Here is a 27,738-nt window from a genome sequence, read left to right on the forward strand (position 1 = left end):
AATCAATTCCCCGGCCCCTCTATCCTCCTCGAGCTTGGTGCACGCACCACCTAAAGAGACTGCTGCATTGGGCGCCACGAGTGCTAAAGTCAGCGCTGCCCTCACACTCACCTTGGGGCATATTATCAAGCACGGCGTTAACATTATCGCCGCTTTAGCGGCAGAAAACTGCTGCTAAAGCGGCGATAATGGGCTTGATAATATGCCGCAGAGAATTCCAATAGAAGCCTATGTTGACACCAGAACATGGGTTTCTATGGGAATTCTCAAGGGCATATTATCAAGCCCATTATCGCCGTTTTAGCGGCAGTTTCCTGCCGCTAAGGTGGCGATAATTTTAACCCCGTTTCTTGATAATATGTCCCTTAGAAACTAATTTATTCAACCACTCACATTGACTTGAGTACTGAAAGAATACATAGCAAATTAACCAACTCCTCCTGGAGACAGAACCAATGTCATATTTTTAAACTACAGCTTCCTTTTACAATTTGCCCACTTCAGGCTTGTTTGCACAGGTCTGCCCATAGAGTGTCCTACACATGCTACATTTTTATCTAGTGTGAACTGAATCATATACACAACCTGAAAGACGTTAGCCCTCCAGAGGCAACCGTGGTGGAGGAACGGAAAAAAATCCTACATTACCCTTTTAATTTTGCTCCGAATTGATAATTTTTTCTCAAAACATTTAACCCTTTGCATCGCATAATAAGCCAATTACATACAGTGTAGTGGATGGCCTTTTAGCAAAAGTAGATTTAATTAAACAGGCAGCCAATGGTTTCCGCTGCATACTATTGCTCATTTTGCTTTTGGACACTTTAATCAACCTGTCTGTATGTTTGGATCAATCAATTTCAGCTGTTGTGTTCATTCGTCTCCCTCCTGCCATTCATCCTCTGGCAGCTGGGAGAAGGCCGTGTAATTGAATTTAGTGGAAATGAAATGCAAGGACACACTGAGCCACAGCGGGTATAATCTGTACCAGTCTGAATTCCAAGTACATGTCTCTTTACCTTGTCTTCTTCCAGGAGGAAGATGGCATGTCCCACGGCAGCAGCGAGGACGAAGGCATAGGGAGCGAGGGTGAAATCAAGGAAGAGCTGCAAGGTTTGTTCATTACTTTCCCTTATGTAGTGAACTGTCTCGAACTGCCACAGGCATGAAAAAGTACAAGAGAGGCCGGTGGAGCTGCACATCAGCTGTGAATGTTCTACACACTCTGGGCCTCATTCACAAAGGTAAACGTACACTTATGAGTAAGTTTAGGATTTTTTGGTTTTCAAACTTAGAAATGGTGATGCTCCAAAAAGGTGCAAAAACTAAGGTGCGACCCCCTCACAGTCACAAATATGCGCTAGGAACCTGTCATTAAGTTTTTGAAGAAGGAACTGGAACTGGTAATTATCTATTTATTTGATGTTATATTGTGCCACGCATCGAGAGGTACTGTATTAAAATCAGGCATACTAGGCTTAGTCCCAACTACAGAATAAAAGCAACTGTACAAACACACACCATATATGAAACATAGAAATATATACATCTACAGAAAGGTTTCTTTATGGTTTTCATCTGGAGTATTTTCTATCCACTGCCATGCTTGAAATGCTTGTTGAATTCATATCACAATTTACTGTCCACACTTATTTCATGATGCCTAAAGCACATGCACAGAGTATGCCCATGGAAATCCGAGGGAAACCTCTATGGCCATGGAATGTGTGTTCATCCAGGTGACAAGCCTCAAAGGGAATACTCACGTCCTCTAGGGCTGGGTGCAATAGCAGCTCTTTACTTCCTCCATGGGCTTCAAGGAGTCCTGTGGGATCACCATATGGTCTGCAGTGCAGAAGCAACAGATTTCCAAGGGTAAACTTTGGCCCTCCTGAGGATTGTGGAGAAGAATTCCAGGGATTACCACCAGTTCTAAGCTTGCGTAGCATACATCCGCCCCTCCGGCAGGGCAGGACTGGCCGTAGTGTCCACTGGGTATTTTCCCAGTTGGCCAGAAGGGTGGGGGGCAGTTTTGGATTGGTTGGGGCTGGTTTTGGTACAGGGGGCCAGTCTTACAGCAGTGGTGCTGCAATATCAAATCGGCCCCCAGTACAAAAAGAAGCAGCAGTACCCATCCTCATCCCCCCACCCATCCTCGCGGTCGGTCTGACTCAATTGCCAGGCCTGGTTTGCATACCCAGTCCGGCCCTGCACAATGTATGCCAGAGCCAGAAGCAGGCGAATTCAGCTGCCCAATTCTGCCATAGCAGGGGGTACACCATGAACAGCTGCGCTGGCTCAGTGCAGTCTTTTATGTGCATGCAATGTTTAAAGTGCATTAATATACCCAGAAATGTCTACAAGTTGGAGCGTGATTTTCAGACAACACAGCTCGGAAGCAGTAACAGTATTTGCCTCGTTTTGTTTTCAAGATGTGCTTGTCAGCTAACAGAGAAATATTGCGTTAAACGAATGGACGTTAGACTGTCCAGGCGCATAGAAATAGGTGATCATCTCTGCAATGACCAGTAGAGCTGTTCATAAAACAGCCTCTGCTACTTCGTGGCTGGCCGGATGATACAACCGTGAGGCTCTTGCAAAAAGAACTTCATTCTTGATACATACTTTAACAGGGTGAAGGAACAGTTATGGAATTTAGCCTCCTCTTACCAAATCAAAAGTCGGTCCCTACATCAAAAGAGGGCAGCAGGGAGAACAGGACAGATTCCCCACTTGATCTAGTATTGTTCCCCTGAGTCTCCCGAGTAAAATGATATCTCACTTTTGTGGGTAGGACAAGGGCCTGTGACTGGGAAGAGCCCAAAACATAGGGATTAAGGGTAGAGCACCGAGAATTCTAAGCGCTACATTTTTTTGTACAATATGTTTTTAGCCAATTCTGCATTGGACACCCACACAAGTGAGGTATCATTTTACTCGGGACACTAAGGAGAAGGCTGTGGGGTAGGACATTTGTGCCGGCACGGTGATTCCACACAAAAATATGTGGGAAATGTATTTTTTTCAGCTAAATTTGAGGTTTGCAGGGCATTCTGGGTAGGAAAATGTTGGGGGACACACACAAGCCATACCTCGCTGGACTCCCCAGGGTGTTTAGTTTTCAGAAAGGTGTGGGTTTGGTAGGTTTTCCTAGATGGGCGCCTAGCCCGGGACCAAAAACGCATGGGACCCTCCTTGCAAAAGCAGGTTGGTTTGTGATAGGTAATTTTGATGTCGCCTTAATAGGTTTTGGGCCCTTGCCTGTCGCAGGTCCTTGACCCACCCATGCGAGTGAGGTACCATTTTTATCAGGAGATCTGGGGGAACGCTGGGTGGGAGGAAATTTGTGGATCCACGCAGATTCCAGATCTTTCCCACACAGAAATTTGATAAAGAAGTTTTTTTTCAGCTAAATTTGAGGTTTGCAGGGGATTCTGGGTAGGAGAATGTTTGGGGACCCACGCAAGCCATACCTCGCTGGACTCCCCGGGTGTCTAGTTTTCAGAAATGTGTGGGTTTTGGTAGGTTTCCCTAGGAGGCCGCCGAGCCCAGGGCCAAAAATTCATGAGACCCCTTTTGCAAAACCAGGTTGGTGTGTGATAGGTAATTTTGATGTCGCCTCAATAGGTTTTGGGCCCTTGCCTGTCTCGGGTCCTTGGCCCATCCATGCGAGTGAGGTACCCTTTTTATCAGGAGACCTGGGGGAACGCTGAGTGGGAGAAAATATGTGGATCCACGCTGATTCCAGAACTTTCCCAAAAGTAATTGTTTTCAGCTAAACTCGAGGTTTGCAGGGGATTCTGGGTAGGAGAATTTTGGGGGACCCACGCAAGCCATACCTCGCTGGACTCCCCGGGTGTCTAGTTTTCAGAAATGTGTGGATTCGGTAGGTTTCCCTAGGAGGCCGCCGAGCCCAGGGCCAAAAACTCATGAGACCCCTCTTGCAAAACCAGATTGGTTTGTGATAGGTAATTTTGATGTCGCCTCAATAGGTTTTGGGCCCTTGCCTGTCGCGGGTCCTTGACCCATCCATGCGAGTGAGGTACCATTTTTATCGGGAGACCTGGGGGAACGCTGGGTGGGAGAAAATATGTGGATCCATGCTAATTCCAGAACTTTCCCAAAAGTAATTTCTTTCAGCTAAACTCGAGGTTTGCAGGGGATTCTGGGTAGGAGAATTTTGGGGGACCCACGCGAGCCATACCTCGCTGGACTTCCCGAGGTGTCTAGGTTTCATAAATGTGTGGGTTTGGTAGGTTTCCCTAGCTGTCCGCCGAGCCCTGGGTCAAAAACTCATGAGACCACCCTTGCAAAACCAGGTTGGTTTGTGATAGGTAATTTTGATGGCGCCTCAATAGGTTTTGGGCCCTTCCCTGCCGTGGGTAGTTGGCCCACCCACACAAGTGAGGTACCATTTCGATTGGGATACTTGGAGAAATGCTGGGAGGTAGGAAATTTGTTGTTTCATTCTGAAGCGTGAACATTTTGGCACAATAATGCAAGGATAAAATATTAGTCACATTTTGAGGTTTGCAGGACATTGTGGGTAAGATAACTTGTTGGGAGCCACAAGAGAGACATCACCATGTACTCCCATGGGTGTTTAGTTTATGGCAATATCTACAGTTTGTAGGTTTTTCTTAGATGGAATGTACACCTTGGCAGAGACACAAAAAAGGCAAAGATTACTGCACAGCCATCTATTCCTCAAGCACACACACATACTGGTTGGATTTGGCACGAGGGCGAGTGATGGTTCAGTATATAAAATGTTATTAACAAGAGATTTCACAAAAATGAAATGCACTGTCAATAATTGAAAGGAGAAAGGACAAAAAAACTGAACCAGTGACTCGCAGTTGTTGAACTGTAAAGCCACGTCAAGGCCCCAACCGTTTTACAGGCCATTCACACACCTTTCATACATGATACACACAAGACTATTCACACCACCAGGAACAGAACCAACACATTACAACATTCAATAAAAAGAACAAGGTACACCCAGCTTGAGAAAGACAGAAAAGACAAATATTTCTGCACAACCACCTATTCCTCAAGCACACATACATACCGGTTGGATTTGGCACGAGGTGGAGTGATGGTTCAGTATATACAGTTGTATTAACCAGAGATTTCACAAAAATTAAATGTACTGTTAATAATTCAAAGGACGAGAAACTGAACCATTGACTCACAGCTCGTGAGCTGCAAAGCCATGACAAGGCACCAACCTCTTTACAGGCCATTCATACACCTTTCATACGAGTGACACATACAAAACCATTCACACCGCCAGCCGCGGCCCAAGCACATTACAACAATCACACCAGCAGACATGGCGATTCAAGGGCCCTTCACTTTCACACGTCCACATTCCTGACACAGCAACCACACCAGCTCACAGATTGCATGGAGTTGTGTTTGGCTAGCAGTGTGTGTAGTGAACAGCAGCAAGTCACGACTCACACACCGCTAGCCAAGCGACAGTCCACGCACATCGCCAGCCAAGCACCAGCCCACGCACACCGCCAGCCAAGCACCAGTCCACGCACACCGACAGCCAAGCGCCGGTCCATGCACACTGCCAACCAAGCGCCCGCCCAGGCACACCGCCAGCCAAGCGCCAGTCCACGCACACCACCAGCCAAGTGTCAGTCCAAGCATACCACCAGCCAAGCGCCAGTCCACGCACACTGCCAGCCAAGCACCCGTCCACGCACCGCCAGCCAAGTACCAGTCTACGCACACCGCCAGCCAAGCGCCAGTCCACGCACACCGCCAGCAAAGTTCCAGTCCACGCACACTGCAAGCCAAGCGCCAGTCCACGCACACCACCAGCTTGGCATCAGCCTACATACACCGCCATCACATTTAGGATTTTTTTATACAAAAAAGAAAACACAAACAAATTGCAAATAGAAACAAATCTACTAACACAAAATCTAAAACTAAATACATTGGACAAATGCCAACCTTGAAACTGAACAAAAAATATAGAACAATAGAGACCAGGCAGTTCACTTTACCACTCATGGATGCTCCCAAAAATTATTTTGTGTGTGGTAGAATCTAAAACAAGCAGGAACACACAGCACCAGGTTAGAAGGACACTCCGGGCAGTACATACGAGTCTCCTTCCACATACCTCTTCGCCAACAGTCTCTACATCTCCTACTGGGAAAGTCTTTGGAGGGTGTGGGTGGAATGTGATCAGGAAAGTGGCGATCTTTCAATCTAGCCACATCCTCCACCACTCCAATTCTAGGAATACTTGCCTGTCCGTCCACTACATCAAGGCTGCCTTTTACAGACTTCTGAATCTTAGCAAAAGTCATCTTTGATTTAGGGCAACAATCCTTGAATGCAACAAAAGCATTAAAGGCTGCCAAGTGGAAAAGATGGATAGCCAACTTCTTATACCATATCTAAGCCTTACGAAGAGCAGTGTAATGTTCCAACCTCTGATCTACTCTATCAACACCACCCATGTGCCTATTATAGTCTAAAATGCACACAGGTTTGCACGCTTCAGCAACCTGACCTCTAACAGTCACAGGTGAAGTGCTTTCATCATGAATGGCAGTCAGCATGTAGACATCTCTTCTGTCTGAAAACTTCACAGCTAGAAGTTCCTTGCAACGCAATGCACTGTCCCCGCACAAGCTTTTGACAAACAAGTTCTTTTGGGAAACCTTTATGGTTAGAACGGATTGTGCGGACAGTGTCCTCTATGGCCAATTCCCTGAACAACCGCACACCAGTGTAGAAGTTATCTACATATAAATGGTGACCTTTGTTAAAAAGTCCTCTACCAAGTTCCCACACAATTTTCTCAGTCACTCCAAAAGTGGACGGACAACCAGTGAGGTTAATCCTGGATTCCTTACCGGTGTACACCCTGAAATTAGAGACATATCCAGTCCTACTGTCACACAGCATATACAGCTTAATTCCATAGCGTGCCCTCTTACTAGGAATGTATTGCCTAAAAACCAAGCGGCCCTTGAACAAGACCAAAGATTCATCCACTGCTATTTCTTTCCCTGGAGCATAGACCTCAGAAAATCGATCTACAAAGTGATCAATGACAGGCCGTATCTTAAAAAGATGGTCACAATCAGTGTGATCTTGTGGCAACGCTAAACCATTATCGACAAACTGCAGCATCCGAAGCAGAAGCAAATACGTATCACGACTCATGACTGCCGGAAATATAGCCATTGCCATCAAGGGACTAGTAGACCAATATGAAGACATTCATGGCTTCCTTAGCTAGCCCATCAAAAAAGTTAAACCCAAGAACTTCTTCATCTCTTCCAGATTTGTGTGAGTCCACCGGGTAGCTTTAGAGTGGGGCCTAAGGCTGGCATTGTTGTCCCTCAAAAACTGTTTGGCAAACAAATTAATCTGCTCAACAATCTCTGCCAAAAATACATCATCCATAAACAACTGAAAAAAAATGATCGGCAAAAGGTTTTCAGTATTCACTCTACACCCTGGAACACCAGTAAAGTCTGGCAATGCCAGCTGCACCATGCCTTGGGCAACCTAGAGGTCATCACTTCCAACAGGAAGTCTTGCAGTCCCAGGCTGCAGCCCAGATGCATCTTGCTGCACTATTGTCACATCAATGTCCTCCTCTAAAACAGGCACTTCATCCGCACTGAGGGTAACTTCATCATCCGATGATTCCATGTGGAAAGAAAACTCACTGCCTGAATCTTCCACACACTCCTCTGTCTCAGATGCAGAGTCAGTCTCTGAACCATGGTCAGAGGAAGACTCAAAAAGCATATCAACAACCTGCTGAGCAGTAATCCTGCGGCTAGCCAATATCCTTACTAAGAAAGGAGACTGCACAAACAAGTCAACCACAACCAACACTGTGCAAAATAAGTAAGTTAAAAAAAAGTGTGCCTTTATCACAAAGATCTATATACTCAAAAACTATACGATTCACTTGCAAGGGACAGCTACACTCACCAGTACCTACTCTGCAGAGACAAAGCAAAAACCAACGATATCCCACTAGAAATAAAAAACAATACCATTACTCACAAGACAACAAAACACACATCGAGCACAAATGCAAAAAGTTTTTGACACTCAAAAAACAGAAGGCAAACATACTGCTATTATTACACCATATTGGAAAAAACACATTCATGCAGAGAAATGAAACACATTTACATTGTACAAAAAAAGTCTCTTACCAAACACATGCAACTACACAAACGTTGGCGGAAAGAAGGTTTCTCGGGCACGTGGAAGGAGATTCTTTTGTTCAGATATCGGGGTCCGGTATTGTGGAGGCGTTTGTGTGCATGAGTGAGTATCTTGAAGGTTACTCTCTTCTTGACGGGGAGCCAGTGGGGGTCTCGCAGGTGTTGGGTTATGTATTCATGTCGCGGGATGCCGAGGATGAGTCTGGCTATGGTGTTCTGTATGGTCTGGAGCTTGCAGAGTAGAGATTTGTTGATCCCAGCATAGAGGGCATTTCCATAGTCCAATCTTCTGGTTATGAGTGCATGGGTGACGGTCTTTCTTGATTCGGGCGGATCCATTTGAAGGTTTTGCGAAGGATGCGGGGGGTGTTGAAGCAGGTGGAGGTGACAGCGTTGATCTGTGGGGTCATGGTAAGGGAGGAGTTGAGTATGATGCTGAGGTTCTGCCAATGGTCCGTGGGGGTAGGGGGGCTGCTGAGGGCGGTGGGCCACCAGGTGTTGTCCCATTCAGAGGGGGAAGGTCCGAGGATGAGGACATCTGTCTTCTCTGAGTTAAGCTTCAGGCAGCTGCTGCTCATCCAGGATGTGATGTCATTCATTCCTTCCTGGAAGCTGAGTCTGGTGGTGAGGGGGTCCTTGGTGAGGGAGAGAAAGAGCTGGGTGTCGTCAGCGTAGTATATTATGCTGAGTCTATGCCATCTGGCGATGGCGGCGAGGGGAGCCATGTAGATGTTGAAGAGCATGGGGCTGAGCGATGGTCCCTGGGGTACTCCCCAGTTGCTCTCTGTGGGTTCGGAGAGAAAGGGTGGAAGTCTGACTGTTTGGGTTCTGCCGGTGAGGAAAGAGTGGATCCAGTCGAGGGCGAATCCATGAATGCTGGCGTCATGGAGTCTGGCGGTGAGAGTGCTGTGGGAGACAGTGTTGAAGGCTGCAGAGAGGTCAAGTAGGATCAGGGCCGCGGTGTGGCCTTGGTCGTGGAGGGTACGGATGACGTCTGTAGCGGCGAGTAGGGCGGTCTCTTTGTGCTGTGGTTGCTGCAGAATCCTGATTGGGAGGGGTCGAGGATGGCGTTCCCTTCCATGAATTTCGTTAGTTGGACATTGTCGATCTTCTCTGTGACTTTGGCTGCAAAAGGGAGGAGAGAGATGGGTCGGTAGGTCTTGAGGTCAGTTGGATCTGCTGAGGGCTTCTTCAGGAAGGGCTTAACTTCTGTGCATTTCCAGTTATCGGGGAACGTGCTGGCTATGAAGGTGGTGTTGATGGTGCATTGTAGTTCAGGTGCAATGGAGACGGTGGCTCTATGGAAGATGTGCGGAGGGTAGGCATCCGTTGGGGCTCCAGAGTGAATGCCTTTAATGGTCGATGCGGTGTCTTCATTGGTGACTGGGGTCCAGGAGAGGATGGTGGGCTGGTTGTCATTGCTGGGGGGAGGAATGGGTTCAGTGTCCAAAGTCTGTTCATTGAAGTAGGCGTAGAGGGATCTTATTTTCAGGTGGAAGTAGGAGCTGAGTTTGTTACAGAGGTCCTGTGAGGGTGTGATGTCTGTGGCTCCACTGGGGGGCTTGGTGAATTCCTGAATGATGCTGAAGAGTTCCTTGGAGTTACTGATGTTGCCGTGGATTTCCTTGCAGATGAAGGTCCTTTTGGTGGGTCTGATGAGTTGGTGGTATTCTGTCATGGCGTTCTTGTAAGTGGTGCGACCTTCCTAAGTTTTGCTGTTTCTCCAGTTCTTCTCGAGGCTTCTGGATTCTTGGAGGTCGGCGGTGAACCAGGTGGCCTTCCTGGGGTGCTGTCTGTTGGGGTTGCGGAGGGGGGCGATCATGTCTGCGCAGTTGGTGATTCATCTGTGAAGTTCTTTGGTGTCGGTGTTGGCGTCAGTCTAGGAGGGGGGCATCGCTGTTGAGGGCGGAGTTGTGGTGCTCCTCGGTGACCTTGCTCCAGTTCCTTCATGGAGGGTGAAGTGCAGGTTTGGGGGCGGTGGGTTTGTCGACGTGGAAGTGTACGCAAAGATGAAGTCAAGGGTGTGTCCTGCCTTGTGGGTGGGGGTGGTGACAAATTGTTTCAGTCCGAGGTTGGCAAGGTTGTCCAGGAGAGTGGCAGAGTTGAGGTCGCTGAGGTTGTTGAGGTGGAAGTTGAGGTCTCCGATGAGTATGTAGTCCATAGAGGCAATGGCATGGGGCGCGATGAGTTCTTAGATGGTGGAGGGGAGCATGGTTTGAGGTCTGGGGTCTCTAGGCGAGGGTGCCACATAGAGTCATTCTGGGGCTGGTCTGGATCTGGAAATGGAGGTGTTCGGTGGAGGGCGAGGAGTCGCTCGTGCTGGAGGTGGTGAGTCAGAGGTAGCTCTTGTGTGCAATGGTGAGTCTTCCTCCTGGGTGGTTGGGGCAGTCCCTCCTCTGGATCTTGTCCCCATCGGGGGTGGGGGTGGCGATGTCTGGGGTGGAGGTGGGGTTGGTCCATGTTACCGTGAGGAAGGCGACATCGGGTGAGAGGGTGTTGAGGAGGTCTCAGATCTCTACAGCATGTCTGTACAGGGAGCACACGTTGAGGAGGATGCACCTCAGGGCTTCAAGGGTGCTGGTGTCCAGCACGGGGGTGGCAGCCATGGGGGTGCGGAGGGTGGTGAAGGATTGTCAGCAGTGTCGGCAGGAGAACTGGCCATGGGTGGTGTTCGGCGTAAACAGCTGGCAGTTGTTGTTCCTTCCAGGTTTGAGTCTGAGGAGGGCAGCTGAGTTGTAGTGGTGGGTGGTCAGAGAACCAGGGTCCCTGGCGCTGGTTGGGTCAGCAGTGTCGGCAGGAGAACTGGCCATGGGTGGTGTTTGGCTTAAACAGCTGGCAGTTGTTGTTTCTTCTGACTTTGAGTCTGAGGAGGGCAGCTGAGTTGTAGTGGTAGGATGTCAGAGGACCATGGTTCCCTGGCGCTGGTTGTGTCACCAACGGGCGCAGACAGGCTTGCCTTTGGTGCACCTTCAGCCCGCCGGCGGAGTGGCAGCACAGCGGCTGCCAATAAACAATGAAGGGGGAAGAAAAGTGCAGCTGGAACCGGCAGGGTGGAGGGGCTGCGGGGCAGCAGTGGCAGGAAAATGGCAGTAAAAAACAGGCATGGAAGACACAAACAAGGGCACAGGAACAGAGACAGGAAAATAAAGAAAGAGGACAGAATAAAATTAAAAGCAGAAATTAAAGGCACAAAAAAGACAGACAAAGACTGAAAATCGACACAACACGAAGACAGATAACAGCAGACCAGCTGAAGAGCTAGGCTCTCCCACTGGACCACCAGGGATAAGGCTCAGGTAGGAGCCTGCGGGTGGAGGAGGGCCTTGAACACCTACCTTTCACAGAGGTGAAAGGGGCAGCGGCACAACAGCAGAGCTGCTGGGGCGGATAGCTAGGTCTCTGACCAGAAGATCAGAGGTCTTGCTCCCTTTAATGCAAGTAACTGATCATCAAGTTGTACTGACTATATTTGGCAATTCAAAAGCCAAGATGCCTCCTCACACTGAAAGGTGCGGACTACGATTACAAGAATACAATTATACCATTGTGCATCATCCAGGGAAGGATACTTTTCCAAAGTTCACATACAAGGTCAGGATACTCCATCAAAGACGGCTAAAGCCAAAATTAATTTTATTGAAAAATCGAATACACCGGCTGCTATATTGTTACCCCAGATCATTGCTGCGATGAGCCATGATTAAACCTAGATCTGTGACTGGATGAATGTTTAGCAATGTTGAGCATTCCGTCCATCATCTTTTTGTGTTGCACACACAAGCCATGATAGTGACATGCTGAAGTTGAAAGCTATAATTACAAATCAGTCATGGAACTGACACACTTGACCTCTCACCAGTGATGGTGGATACCAAAAACAAAAAAACCTTAAAGATGAACTGTCCATAGCTCAGGGAGGAGTTATACTGTGAGGGGCAAGAATCCTTATTCCACAGAGTCTGCGACACAAAATAATTGAAGTAGCTCACGAAGGACATTGTGGTACCGTTGCCACCAAAAGAGCTATCCGAGATGGAGTTTGGTGTCCATATTTAGAGGAGAGGGTAGAAAAGGAACTCACGGCCTGTCATCTATGCAACTGGCTTTCTACAATTATTACTCAACATACTCTTAACATGTCAGGCCTCTCTAAGCATGCATGGGAGAGAATAGTCATCAATCTCTTTGGTCCACTCGATAATGGACTTCATCTGATGGTAACTGTGGACGAGTACTCACGTTTTCCATTAATCGACAATCTGTCATCCACAACTGCCAAACGAGCCATTGAGAGACTAGATGCCAATGTGGGTGTTCCAGCCATTTTGAAGTCTGATAATGGCCCACCATTTAAAAGTCGAGAATCCAAGAATTTTGTGGAGCATCTAAACATAAAGCATCAGAAGAGTACACCTTTATGGCCGCAGGCCAACTGACTCATTGAACGTTTTAGGAGAACGCTAAAGAAAGCAGTACAGCATGCAACTCTCAAGAGTTTCCATTTAAAAACTGTATTTAATTCCACCCTATGAGCCTATCATCACTCAACCACAGGCAAATGTCCTGTGAATTTGATGTTAGGGAGAGAAATGACAGCTAAGTTTCCTCAATGGATCAACAAAAGAGAAGGAAATGAAAATACGACTTGAACAAAGGCTATGGATAGGGGAGTGGTGTGTTGTACAGTGGAGTGGCATAGAGTAGAGTGACATGTCATACACTGATGTGTCACACTGTGTCTTTGTTTGGAGTGGAGTGGAGTGGTGAAGAGTGAAGTGGTATGTTTTAGAGGTGAGTGGCATGTGTTAGAGTGAAGTGGCTTGAGGTAGACTGGAGTGAAATGCTGTTCAATGGAGTGTCGTGTCGTGTTGTTGAGTTGAGTGGCATAGAGTGTCATGCAGTGGACAGGATTGCTGTGGCTTGGATTGGGGTGTCAAAGAGTGGAGTGATGTGTCATAGAGTGGAGTGACATGTTGCACAGTGGAGAGGAGTGGCACGTTGTCTCGTAGAGTATTGTTTATAGAGACGTAGTGTGAAAATGGCTGACCAGATGTAAATTAAATGTGTCAGAACCATATGTAGAATATATGGTGAAAGGGTCCTTTTTGAGAGTAGACCAAAACTGTTTGTGTAGTTTTAAAGTTATAAGGCATGATTTTTAAAGGTAAACTTATACTTTTGTGTAAGTTTAGGATTATTTCCTATTCAAAAAGGTATTTTATGAGCAGTATCTTTAGGATTGCAGAGTGTTCGCACATAAAAAGATAGGTCAGTCCTACTTTTGTATGTGTGGAGACTCTGCAGTCATAAAGATACTACCGTTAAAAGGCCTTTGTGAATAGAAAACATTGGTAAACTTACCGTAAAGTAAAAGTTTACCTTTGTGAATCAGGCCCAAATGGCACAGGAACTTAGTGTTTCATTTAAACACTTTATTCGATTTCTTTTAAAATCATAAAAGCACAATACAGTTAATCCCAAAACCTTGAAAATCTTGGAACAGATATATAAACCACAAAGATTAAAAATAAACCATAAAATATTATCGCACATAGCTGAAGTTTCTTTCTGTGATTAATCACCATCCAGTTCATAAGAACACTATTACACATGTTTACAGTTTCTTTCTGGCATTAATCACCACCCACAGGTAGCCTGACATAGTGCAACATATGTTCACGGTGGGCAGGGCCTGTAGAAGAAGATATGCAGGTCGACATTGTAAAAAGTTAGGAGACCTCAACACTGGAATGATGTAATGCTTCCTCTGGCTGGTATACATTTTACAGAAGAGCATTACATGCATAGCACTCTGAGTTGACATGTGATCACATGGGCGTCGTTCATTACGGGGAAGCTAATTAGCCGATAGAAAATATCCATTCTAAGACGAGTGTTAGACCTGGCATCTTTGGGATCATTTTCCCTGTCTTTTTTGCTTCTGACCTCCTGTTTTGAACTGTGTGCAGCATTTCGTTTTTGCTGGTTTTAACACTTTGGTCAATTTACCACTGCTGACCAGTGCTAACGTGCAAGTGCTCCATGTGTAAATTGTATCTGTAATTGGTTATCCATGATTGGCATATTTGATTTACTGATAAATGCCTAGAAAAGTGCACTGTGTGTGCCCAGGGCCTGTAAATCAAATGCAACTGGTGGGACTGCAACACGGATTGTGCCACCCTCATGGCTAGCCCTGCAACCATGTCTCAGATATGTCAGTTCAGTGTCTGTGTGGCAGTTTTAAACTGCCATGTCGACTTGTCAAGTGCACCCACTTACCAAGCCCACACATTCCCTTACTACATGTAAGGCACCCCTATGGTAGACCCAAGGTAGCCCACTGTGCAGGGTGCAGCGTAATTGAAATGTAGGACATGTACTGGTGTGCTTTACATGTCCTGATAGTGAAATACTGCTAATTTCATTTTTCACTATTGCAAGGGCTATCTCTCCCATAGGGTATCATTGGAGCTGCCTTGTAACCTCTTACAAGTGTAACTTCCATTTGGGAAGAGATAGAGATTTGGAGTGCTTGAACTCACAATTTAAAAATACATCTTTTAGTGAGGTTGGTTTTTAAGTTGCATGTTTGAAAATGCCACTTTTAGAAAGTGCAAAAAGATCAAATGATGGATGAAATGCTTAACAATGCAAACATTCACCCCCCCAGTTACAAAGATATGGGTTTAATCTATTGTTTTTTGCACACTATGCCACACCAGTTTGGACCAGGCCATATACAAATCAGTCTTCACCCTACTCCTCACGGGAAGAGTCCCTCCCCAACTGCCACTGCAGGTCCTCCCTGGACCGGAAACAGACATCTTGAGACCAGTTTTGGGGTATCACCCCTCATCAGCCATGCTAGCTTGAATCCAGTGGCTCAGTGAGCATGGGAACCATGCCTGGACATACCCTTCCAACTTAGGGCTATAAAAGCAAAAAGAACAAATGATGGACGGAATGCAGAACAATGCAAACATCCCCCCCCCCCCAGTCACAAAGATCTGGGTTTAATCCATTGTTTTTTATGCACACCACGCCACACCAGTTTGGACCTAGCCATATGCAAATTAGTCTTTACCCTGCTCCTCATGGGAACAGTCCACCCACAACAGCCAAGCCAGGTCCTCCCTAGACCGGGAACAAGCTTCTAGGGACCGGTTTCGGAGTAACACCCCTCATCAGCAAGACTAGCATGAATCCCGTGGCACAGTGTGTACTGGACACACGTCTGGGTGTACCCTTCGCACTCAGGCGCCAAAAGCAAAAATAACAAATGATGGACGGTTTGCTGAACAATGCAAACATTCTGCCCCAGTCACAAAGATCTGAGTTTAATGCATCATTGTTTTACACACCCCGCCACCCCAGTTTAGACCAGGCATATGCAAATCAGTCTAGACTATGCTCCTCATGGGGACAGTCCAATCCAAACTATCAAGTTGGGTCCTCCCTGGACCAGAATTAATCATCTTTGGACCAGTTTCAGGGTATCACCCCTTCATCAGCCAGGCTAGCTTGAATCCAGTGTCACAGCGAGCAAGGAACCCACATCTGGGAATATCCTTCCCACTTAGGGTGACAAAAGGAAAAATAACAAAGTTCATCAATTGTGGGAGTGGGACCTGGTAGCTCGTTACTAGTAATGGCTGCATCTTCTCTAGGCACTTTCTGGGCATAAATATGGTCCCAGTGGCACTACAACCTCAGGTCGCATCTGTACTGCTGTTCCTTGGACCTGGCAAAGAAAAGCTACACCAAAGACTGAACCACACCTCCTGCTCCTGGACTAGCAAAGATAGGACTGTGCCTGTGGTACCCTGCTCGTGGAAAAGTTGGCCTCTAAGCCAACACAGAAGGGGTGAACTCAGAGTCAGTTGGCTGACTTCCTGGTACAACTCCGGGTCCACAAAAAAGCTGAAGAAGTCCGCCTTGGCTAATCAGAAGCCACAGTCACTTGAGCTCCAATGTTCAGTCTGGGAGACCAAGTCTCAAAGCTCAAATGTTTCATCCGAGTTTGTCAGACCCGGGAGAGTAATCGGAGTGCAGTTCAGTCACACAAAATGGACACTAGCCTTACCAAAGGGAACCGCTGTTTTTGTTGTGAACGGAGATCAGTAGTCCAGCGGCAGCTGGACTTTCAATGAACCCACAAGGACTTCAAGGAGCATGACCCCTATGGCACAAGTCAAGCCTCCAAGACTGTGGGCCGAGGAGTAGCCCCAGGAAACCCCTCCCTAATCGACCATACAGCATCCTCAGTATCCCACAGCAATCGGGATCCCTTGCAGTAGTGCGCTACATTGAAGTCTATGGTGGTTCACCCATAAAACCTGGAACAGGACTTGAGACTGCTTTGGTGACAAGTTGACTGTTCCTACCAATCCTTAACACCCCCCTTCCCCTGCTTACTGTCAGAGTTGGTCAAGCAAAGTAGGCCAGAGTACGCAAACACAACTTTATAAAAGTTTTACAAAGTTCCCTAAGTTTCCGCAAACTGGGGTAGTTGCTAATACTTGTTTACATTTTGAATCAAATGTAGTGATTTACATTTTACTTAAAAATCTATAAATCCGTAACCATCTGGTGGAATTTGTTTGTCTAAAACAATCATAAAAATAAGGTCTATTTTTATAAATTGGCATCTGTCTTTTTTGTGTTGTGTGTCTTTCTCATTCGTGTAAGGCTTTGCACTTGTTACTTTGTTGGAGCCTGACTACTTGAAGCCACAGCTACCCAGGTCTGAGCTAAGCTACAAACGAGCCAAGACGGTATTGTGAGTGTATTACACAGGGAAGTCACACAACCACACCATATAAAATGCACTTTCCACACATTCTGTTTAGGCGCAAATGTTAAATTCTGTTCCAGATAAACCTCAGAACTGTAAAAGTCTAAATATTAATTAGCCATATGAGCCTCTAAGTGCCTTTCATAATTATCTTCCTCCCTCTGTCACAGAGCAAGGGTGGAGTTGCTCATCTATTAACAGTTTCAGCAACCGCTTCAGCCAATGGAGTTAGGTCAGTTTGCCAAAATAGTCCTCAGTTTGGAACATTACTTAGATTGCTCAAGGCAAAGGGAGGCAGGAGGTTCCCTTGAGCTGTAGATGCTGAATAGGTTCTTTCTCATTCAAACAACATTTCAGCCATTGTTGCCGGCTTTAGTTTTGTTCTGCTCACAGCAAGGAAAACAAGTATCACTTCTTGAAAACATAAGGGAAGTTTTAATTAATAATCAAGTCGAGCTAATTGATGCCCCTATGAGCCCCTCCTCCTTTCACCCTAATAGGTATGAGGCACTCTCAGACCTAACCGAGATTGACTGACTAACTAGAAAATCTGGTGGGTATATAGATAACAACATAAAAGGCTACCTATATGGTGATGTAGGGGGAGCTGGGACCAATGAGGCAACATAAAGCCCCACATTACCATATTATAAATTCCGCTGGTCCCTCTGGAAAGGAGAACATGAATAACCGGGCATTTTGTATGGCGGCTGCAAATACAAGACCTGAAAATAGGTGTCTGGGGGAGGGGTCGCTACAAACACCTGTGGCCAGTCCACTGGTCTCACTAGTCACATCACCGGATGCGGATTTGGCCCACCCTATACCCCCAGTTCAGCGAATCTCCTGGAATATAACAGGTATTCACTTGAAACTAACAGATGAGGTTTAGCTGGACTACATCAGGGAATTCGATGTAATTTGTCTACAGGAGACGTGGGCTAAAGAAAGTACAGAGATGGATGGTTATCAGGCCTTTGATGTGCCTGCCATAGCATCATTGTCGGGGAGGGCAAAGGAAGGGTTGGTAACCTTATTCTCAGTCAGATTTGGTTCAAAAAAAGTTTGTTGTGTAGGATTCTCTCAGTGGTTTTAATTGATTATGATTGTTAACATGCTCCAGCTGAGAGACCTTCTTGTAAATTGGTACTATAATATTTTTGACCCAAAGAATTGTCAAGTTATAGAAGCCGTGCAAATGGAAATCGCTAATGTTTCTGGGATGTGGCAACCTTTATGTGTTTTATGGGTGTGGGATTTTAACTGTACATCCTGTGAATACAGTAATGATAGAGTTTGTGGTCTCTTGGACACAGATGATCAGCCTTTGGCGCATTTTATTCACACCCTGCAGGGAGAGGCACCGAATACCATAATCATTAGAACAATTTGGACAGTCTGACTAATAGTTTTTCAGTCCATTGTCCTACCTTTGTTGGCGGGGGTATTGAAAGCTCTATTGACTGGTGCACGATTTTCATGTGGACCCAGAAATTGTGAGAGACCACAACCCACTAATTGTTTCACTTGATGTAATAGCTAGAACTACAGGGGGGGATGGTCGCTTGATTAATCGCAATAAAGGTGTAAGAGTAAACTGGGGAAAAATAAATCCAACACTTTTTGAGGAGGATATAGTTAGTTCTAATTTCGACCTGATCATGGATTGTTTGGAGCAGGACTCTTCCTCATCCACAATTGTACAGAACTTTGAATGGCTCTGCATTAATGTAGCTGACAGATTAACATGCCCAGCTAGGCCCAAGCAGTACCGTGAGAGCCGCTGGTTTAATGCAGAATGCTCTAGAGCCCATAAGATCTTAAAAACCGCCTTCCAGACTTACCCCCGTAACAGAGAACAAATAAAATGCACAAGACGCTTATATAAAACCACCATCAGTGAAAGAAAAGAGGAGCTGAAGCGAATAGCATGGGATGACCTGGAGAGAGCTAGTGCTCTTAGAGATAGTAGTTTCAGGGCCATCATCAATCGACCCCAATTCACTGAGGAAGCGGGAAAAATGGAGTCATATATCCTGGGTGATACCTGGGAACTACATTTTGCACCTATCTTTAACCCAAATGGTAGGGAGCTGTCGATGTTTATTGAGGAGCTCTAGGCCGATATGGCGCAGGCTGTTGAGCTTAGTGCCTCACTTACGGTGACTAAGGTGGGGGAGGCACTCGCTAAAGGAATTAGTCGGAAAGTTCTAGGCCCAGACAGAGTTCCACTAGATCTTTTAAAGTTAAACATAAATCTTTGGGCACCCCTTTTAGCACAAGTTTTTAAAGCGGTGGTGATTGGTCCAATTCCAGTATCCTGGAAAGGGGCCATTGCCTTACCCGTGTTTAAAAAAGGGAACACAAATGATCCTGCCTATTATAGGCCTATTTCCCTTATTGACTCTACTGCTAAAGTACTGGGTAGGGTAATTCTTGCCCGACTAGAGTCATGGGCAACTAGTAAGGGGATCATCTCAAAGACACAGTATGGCTTCCGGAGGGGAATGGGAACAACAGAGCAGTGCCTAAATTTGTCCCTGATCATGGGCACGTACATGAAGGCAAAGAGTGGCTCTATCCACCTTGCCTTCATGGACTTGCCCTGTGCATTCAATACTGTGAACAGGGGGAAATTGTGGGCACTAATGAAAGAAATAGGTTTTGAAAGTGCACTAATCCTGCTCCTAAAAAGGCTACATACCAATACACCTGTTTCCATAAGATTTGGACCACATTGCGAAAGGACAAAGCCTATTGCCTCAACCGAAGGAGCTCGGCAGGGGTGTATTTTAGCTCCTTTCCTTTTATTAACTTATACGAATGGCCTGGAACCGTTTTTATTAGGCAAGAAAATCGATTTTCCCCGCATTAAAGGACTCCTAACTTCTGTGAATACCGAAATGAGTAAGTGCCTTCTGTGAATACCAAAATGAGTAAGTCTCTTCTGTGAATACCAAAATGGTAGTAAGTTTAGGATTTTGTCTTAAGTTAGTTCTGTGAATCAGGCCCATAGAATTTATCTATCACTGAAAAAAATGTTGATGCACTCTCCTGAATATTTTGGTGAAGAAAGTGTGTTTCCCTATTTGACCAGAATTTCTTACAAAGGGATACAGAACAGAATTTTAGCCATCTGCATAACAATCGATCCAATATGGAGAATCCCAGGTCTAAAAGCAAGGATTCGTTCAAACAATGACTGCTACGTTTGTGAACTGGGTATTAAATTCAGCATAATTCCTCTGTTTTAGACTGCCTATTATTTTAACTGAGAGGCAAAAACATATATTCACCCTAGTTTTAAGAGTCATGGTATAACTTTGCGTAGGGAAGCCCTAGTTAACCTATTCTCTGTGAACATGTTTGATGCAGCTGTGGCCGTCGCTAGATACATTAATTTAATTCAGAGGAAGTATTTTATGAGTAACAATGAAATCGCTTTTTATGACCTTTACTGTAACTCATAGGATAGTTTTAAGTCAATAGATTACTGCTGTTTTGGTAGTCTTAAGTTTGATTCTAAAAGATGTCTGATTAGTGGAACACCTTCACAGTTTGAAAACAGTTTCTCCCTCTTCTTTTAATTCCGATACTCTCGTGTGCATAGAATTGAAATATGTATGATTACATTCCACAGTAATGTACGATACACATCTGTTTAGCTCGCAGGCTTGGTCCTTTAATTAATTTCAAATTATGATAACATTTATCATTGTTGCCAGTTTGCATAAATGCATTTTGTTCTTGTTGCGTTGATGATGGCTGATGGTACTAGAATAACACGGTTAAGTATCAGCAGCTACAGGGGTAAAATTTAGTTTTTTATACTCGTAGGTGTGTGAAAACGTGATAACTACCTGTCCCTAATTCTATTAGAATCTAGTTGTGACATTACGAGTAGCCTGTGAAAAGAAAAAAATCATTACTACTATGTATCAATTTACATTATGTTAATACTTCAACATCGTATTGTTTATGTTATGAAATGTCTTTTTTCTTTTGCTTCATCGTTTAGTGTATATTTTTATCGCACAGACGCTATTTTGAAGTTTGGGTAACAGGCTTGAAAATGTCAAGGAAATAATTACTGTTTATTAAAATAATAATTTTTTTATTATTAAAACACTTTTCTTGAGCATTCATTAATAGATATGGATGCAGAAGGTCATCTATATATGGTTGGCATTTGCTTACGCCTAATCTCAACTGGGGTTTGCAACTCTAGAAATCTCACTCACAGCTTCTATAGCCAATATCCATAGGCAAACTATCTCAAGGAGTGTTGCTCCTGCCCTTGAAATCTACAACATTAAGGTCATAGGCGCAGCCCCGTATGGTTGTGAAGTATGGGGATTTGCTAACACCCAAATTCTTACCACATTCAATAAGATGTCTTTTAGGATTACTAGCAAGAACCCCGATGACACTGCTATGGTTGGAAAGATGCATCATTCAGAAAGCTGAGGGCAGAATGCTTGTATACTGGAACTCATTGTAGTCGACAGTAGTGCTAAGCTCCTCCTGCGTGGCAGTGCCGCATCCTCTGCAAAGGTGGAGGAGTGTTGCCCAAAGAAAGGAAAAATAAAATGATAATAATGCAATGTTATTTTCATTTTATTCTTCCCTGTTGCGCAGGGGAGGAGTGGTGAGCACACTATAGTGCGCATGATGCTTTTATTGGCCTTCTTGGGCCGGCCAAACAGTAATGCACACTTTAGCATGTTCTCCATGCAGGCTGCATTACAGCCTACATGGAGAACATGCACAGGACACCAGTCCCCCGTCTGAGCGCCGAACCACAATGCTCAGTCCAATCACAATGCTGCATTGCAGCGTTGTGATTGGATTATGGAAGCCAATCCCAACGCTGCATTGCAGCATTGTGATTGGCTCAGGGGAGCCTGCCTGCTTCCTGTTCGTCGGAGGAGAGAGACGTGGGACAGAGCGGCGAGGAGGTAAGTTAATTTTTCTTTTTTTCCAATTATTCCTACTTACCCCCTTGGTCACCCACCGCCCCAGATCCGTTCTGGCTGCCACTACTGTGTGGGACTGAAAGACATTATGACCCCAACATGTGTAATGAAATTCTCATGGCTGAATTCCATTGAATTGTTTCTGGGGAAATTGGGCTGGAATTTTTTGGGTACTCCCCAGATGTGCTTCGTGCATTTGCGAAAGCTAGATTAAAAAGAAATCTATTGGAAATGTATAATTACCCAAACAACTGTAACCAGTAGCAGTTCCCTGGAAAAGGACTTCTTAGATGTGAAACCACTTTCATGCTATGAGCCTAGTGCACAAATCTTTTTGTTCTCCGACGACTAGCACTACGCCTTTGTAAGGATGTTTTTATGGGTCTTTTATATATCTTGTACTTTCATGCTCTTGGCGATTGAAATAAAGTTATTATGATGATAATGGTTGGCATTTGCACTGGGTGGATTGACTTTTGCTGCACATTGGTGTAGGCATCATGAACTACTTCCTTTGAATAACTGATCCCATAGTAAAGTATCAAGTAAAGCCACTACATTTTAATCCTGTGTAAATACCATAATGGGCAGAGGGAGAGTGGGATGTTTTTTGCACACCCTTCTTCAGATTAAGAGTCTTTTAAGGTTTGCCCCCATCGGTAAGCATGGCATGCCATGTGTTATTCTGGATGGCTTAGTCATGGATTAAAATGAGCAAGAACTGTTGTCTGCACATCCAGAGGTTGCACCTACAAGGAGATGATTCAATGTCACACATTAAGAAATATTTCTATTCTGATTCATGGTTAAATCATGTTCCATAGACCACGCAATCCTCATGTATGGCAGCAGTGGCAGGTGCAGGTAAGAGCAGTGAGGTGGGGCGGGGCACTGCGGGGGGTATCAACAGATAACGGAATAAGAGTCATTTAATTATTTATTTTGCCCAAATTTGTCGTCTGTCGACACCCCGCGCCACGCCCCACCGCGCTTACCTCGGAAGAAAGCAACACCATCACAAGCAATGCACCACTGTGCAGACAAACAGAATCAAGAATGTAGCCTCTAGACCATATTCCCTCTGCATGATTTGTGGATAGGTAATCCTCCTTCTGTAGACTGGCCTTTCTGGTGCTGTCATCCCTGTGCTCATAATCTCGAAAATATCCACTTGATTTGAAGTTGACTCTGAAACTTACCTATGCAGCAACATGCTATGCAGAGTGCGGGCTTTATTGTCGTGGCTTTGCATGTCTCTGGAACGCTGTCAAAAGAACAGCCCCCTAGATGTGGCGGCCTGTAAATACATCTGATGCTAGCACCTGCTTTGCATAAGAACGAGGATGTGCAGGCAGCCAATGCAATTTTCTACTTTGATGAGTCCAAGTTGTCACCAAGGGAGTTTAATGGCGCAGCATGTTCCCGTTATGCCAGATTTACCCCGCGCCTGTTGCTGTCAGTGGAGCCATCCCTAACTGTAAATTGCTCCCTCAGACGCAGTCTGTTCTAGCAATATTTTATGGTTAGTTGAGCTGCAGCTACATGTTATTTATCTGCATATGCTCGCCATGTTTGCACTTCTTTCTAATTTTATTTGTTTCATTTATCTAGCGAATACTTGTTGAGTTTGTGTGTGTATTTCATTATTGATGGGCGAGTGGGTGGAAGAACAAATAAGTACATGAGGACAATGATGAGTGATAGAGTGGATGTATGAATGGCTACTGAGTACCTACAATCAACAGTGACAGACTAGGCACATTAAGGGGCTCCTTACGGTGGCAGGCGGACATGAGTCGTACGACCATTGTTGCGTTGTTTGGGACCACCCGCCGGTCTTGCGGCGGTCCCACCACTGCAGTTACAATGCGCCCGCCAGTATGGCAGGCGCATTCCGGCCATTTAACATTGCCAACGTTGCTGCTGACTGCAGCACCGTACACAGTTTTAAAATGTGATGCTGTGCATTTCCCTTAAATACGTGGCAGGCACCACACGGTGCCTGTCACTCAGTACAGGGAAATGCATGGGGGTACCATGGGTACCCCCCAGTGCAGCAACACCTCCCCCCAAAACAAGGGGGGCCCGCAACAGGCTCTCAAACCCAATCCCCGCCAGCCTTTCCATGGCGGTTCCCCCGCCATGGAAAGGCTGACTGAGGCTAGCATTGTGATCTGGTGAACGGTGCCTGCTAGGCACCGCCACCATTCACATGCATTTGTCTTCTCCACCAGGCAATCGTGACGATTGCCGGTGGTGGTAGCGTGGCGGGCGGTCTTTGCACCCGCCGCGCTTACGGAACGATTGTGGGAAATTGCCAGTTGGATGGTGGAGGGCCCGCCACTGCACGGCTGGCGGCAGCGGGCCTTCCGTCATCCTAATCGGCCCCTAAGTTAAGCCCGAATTTTTGGCATTGTCAGCCCTGGTTTTAAGTTCTTATCAAGCTCGTTTGAAATCCCAGCAAAGAACCATGTCTCTTTCCCACCATGCCAAGTAATTCTATGAACATTTTCAACTTTTGGGCCATTTTGAAATAGAGGAAATGTATTTACAGCTACAGTCTTCCATGTTCTTAGCAATTTACATAATTACTTTGGAAATTCTACAAACTGCAAAGCATACTACTGACCGTCTGGCTGGTCTATTTGACCTTTTGAGAATGGCAGGCAGAAGGTGTTCTGGAAGTGTGTGTGTGTGCGCGACCATCCTTATACTCTGATGTTTCTTTGGTGGGCTCCTGGCTATGGGGTACTTTTTAGGCTGTCATGACCAAGCATCATTCTGGTCATGGCTTCCTAAAATGTGGGACTGGTTGGAATATTATTGCTAGGGTTGATTTTGGTTTCCAATCTAGCCCTGGTGACTTTTTCTATGTTCGTGTTTTTGGAGACAAGTTGACCTTGCAAGGCAACTGGAGTAATACTAGGAGAGGGCATTGGATTCTATTCTCCTTTCAACTCTCAGGACACATCAGGACCAAGTGCAAAACAGCTAAAGGCAAGGTGTGTGAAAATCCTATAATGAGCCGTTATGCCCCTTCTCACACTCTTTCAATACAAATTATTAATATTGCGCTTTAATATACCAATTGCATTAAATTTGCCGAGCCTCCAGCTAGTTAACGTGCAGTGCAATATTGTGCATAGTCAGGACATAGTATACAACGTTTCAGACAATAGAGGCTGTGTCTGATTATGAACTGCGAGCTGATTAGCTGGGACTAGAAGAGGTTGAGAGTCTTCCAGGTCAATGCTACAATTATGCCTTGGACAACATCTGGTGGACTGAATTAAAAACTGTAAGTAAAGCATTATTTTCGTTAGAACATACAACAAAACAGCCTATAATGTAGATGTTCATGAGCAAGATATTTATAACTCAAGACTCTTACGGTTTTAGATGACACCACCAATGAATGACTGGTGGTGCATTATGACAGACTTTGCTTTCAGTGTATAGCATATTAAACATGCCCTCTGCCTTGATTATTGACCTTCTGAGCAACATTTGAATTACACCTGCACAGGCTGTACTTATCTTCCAAGGACAGAGCCAACTACAGAAATATCAATCAGTGTGTTTTCTGCCACTTCCATGCGTTATGCATCCTGTGTACTGCCTGACACACATTGATGCTTTTGTGACTCATCACACCCTCTTACACATGCTGGGGCATATTTACAAGCCCCTATTGCCCCCACAACGTCACTTTTTCTGACGTTGTGGTGGCAATAGGAGCTTTGCCTTATTTACAAGGCAGCGTTAGCCACTTAACGTGGCTTAACTCTGCCTTGTAAATAAAGCACCCTTTCAAGCTATACTTAGAGTGAAAGGGGCATGCAATGGGTGTTGTGGACGGCGTTTCACCGCAACAATCATTGATTTTGATGCTGCCCCATATTTACAAGGGTGGCGTAAATATGGGGCAGTGCCAAAATGAAGACTAGGGAAAACCTGGTCTTACCCTGGCGTAACGGGGAGAAATGTTTAATTTTGCATCATTTTTCCTGTTTCCATGTGTGCTGCGTTGTGTAACACACATAGAAACAGCAAAAGGTCATTGATTGTTTATGTGCAGGAAGGTGTCTCTTGTGTTTTAGAAGTAATGGAGCACGGCGTTAAGCCAAGGAAGCTATCGCCACTCTCTGCCACTTCCTTGTAAATTTGCCCCGCTGGCGTCTGATGCAAGAATCACTTAAGAAGGAGAGCGCTTTATTCCAGACTGAAACTTTTACCAAATTTACTAACTTTTGCCAACTAACTGAAGCACTTGGGGCCTCGCAAGGTGTAACAATGCTCCATGTAAATACAAATACAGGAGCATATCAGCAAAGGCCGGCGATAATTATCACTAAGCGCACTTAGCGCTAGGATAATTATCGCCGGCTATCGTGGAATTTTATCGGTTAGCTAGCGTGTTATCAGCAACGCTTATCTCAAAAGTGATAAAATTCCTCGCGCTAACAGTCAAAAGGGAGATTATCGCTGGAAATCCAGCGATAATCTCACACATTTTGGCGTTAGCTTGCTGATAAGGCAGGGCATACTTAGCCATTATATCCTCTTACATTGGACATAATGGCTAAGTCAGGGTGAAAGCAGGCGTAAGGAAAGTAGCGTTAACTGTGGTTAGCGCAACTTTTCTTATCACTATGCCTGTTAGCGATTCCCTTGATAATTGGAGAAATGTCGGTTAGCGACATTTCTCCAGTTATTTTGGGACGGAACGCCCACTTTGCATCTCATTAGAGATGCAAAGGTGGGCGTTATGGGAAAGGGAGCTAAAGCAAGGAATCACGCGTTAGCGTGACCTTGCTGATTAAGCGATAAAATTATCGCCACTTTTCGTCCAAAAACAGACGCTAAAGCAGCGATAATTTATTATCGCTAGCTTGCTCATATGCCCCACAATACCTTTCAACTTGCTTTAACGTTCCTCCACTTCAAAGTAAAACAATGAGAATGATTTGCAACCTATCAAAACAATATTCAGCTTATTTATTTACAATCCTCCAGTCGAGAAAGTAAACCGTTTTTGGTGGCCTGGTACGTTTTATCACACATTCTGTCATTACTCAGGACTCCAACTGCTCTGCATTAAACTTTGTAAGGTATGTTCCTATTACTTTTAGAATGGAACATCCAAAAATATTAGCGTGTTCTAAAACTCCAGCTGGTGTATGTGCTTTGTTTCCAAAAATAGATGTATTTTTTTATCTCTGATTTTTGCTGTTTATATGCAATAATATAATTAGCCATGAGTTAATTAGAAATCAATTTCCCTGTTACAGATGTGGCAGCCATTACAGGCCTCATCCACAAACACGTTCCACAAGCTCAGCTGGTAGAGGACATTGGCCAAGAGATCACATATATACTGCCTTACAAAGGGGCACAAGACGGGTCATTTGTGCATCTGTTTAAGGACCTGGATTTGGAGCTTTCAAACCTGGGCATTTCCAGCTATGGCGTTTCAGACACTACCCTTGAAGAGGTGATGTATTTATGAAATGCCTACTTATTAAATGCTTCATACCAAGGACCCTCGTACACATAACGTTCTTTGCTTGTATTTTCAGATATTTTTAAAAGTTGCCGAGGAAACTGGAGTAGACAAAGAGATATCAAGTAAGACATTTTTAGTGATATGATTTTTAATTTAACATTTCATTGCCATTATTGCCAATCTGTTAAGCAAATCATCCTCTGAGTAATAATATCAAACTTGTACGTATGA

General features: G+C 45.2%; 1 protein-coding gene across 4 annotated transcripts in view; it reads left to right on the top strand.

Moving 5' to 3' along the window:
* The window catches only part of LOC146861982 (phospholipid-transporting ATPase ABCA1-like), a 3,104,259-nt gene that overhangs the window by 1,773,623 nt on the left and 1,302,898 nt on the right, over positions 1–27,738 (top strand). For all 4 annotated transcript variants that reach the window (XM_085641135.1, XM_085641137.1, XM_085641136.1 and 1 more), the window contains exons 24-26: positions 1,035–1,113; positions 27,293–27,495; positions 27,581–27,629. In XM_085641135.1, coding sequence (XP_085497261.1) covers positions 1,035–1,113; positions 27,293–27,495; positions 27,581–27,629 — 331 coding nt within the window. The remainder of the gene's footprint in view (positions 1–1,034; positions 1,114–27,292; positions 27,496–27,580; positions 27,630–27,738) is intronic.

This window comes from Triturus cristatus, chromosome 2_2, assembly GCF_964204655.1.
Source record: "Triturus cristatus chromosome 2_2, aTriCri1.1, whole genome shotgun sequence".
NCBI classification, from domain to species: domain Eukaryota; kingdom Metazoa; phylum Chordata; class Amphibia; order Caudata; family Salamandridae; genus Triturus; species Triturus cristatus.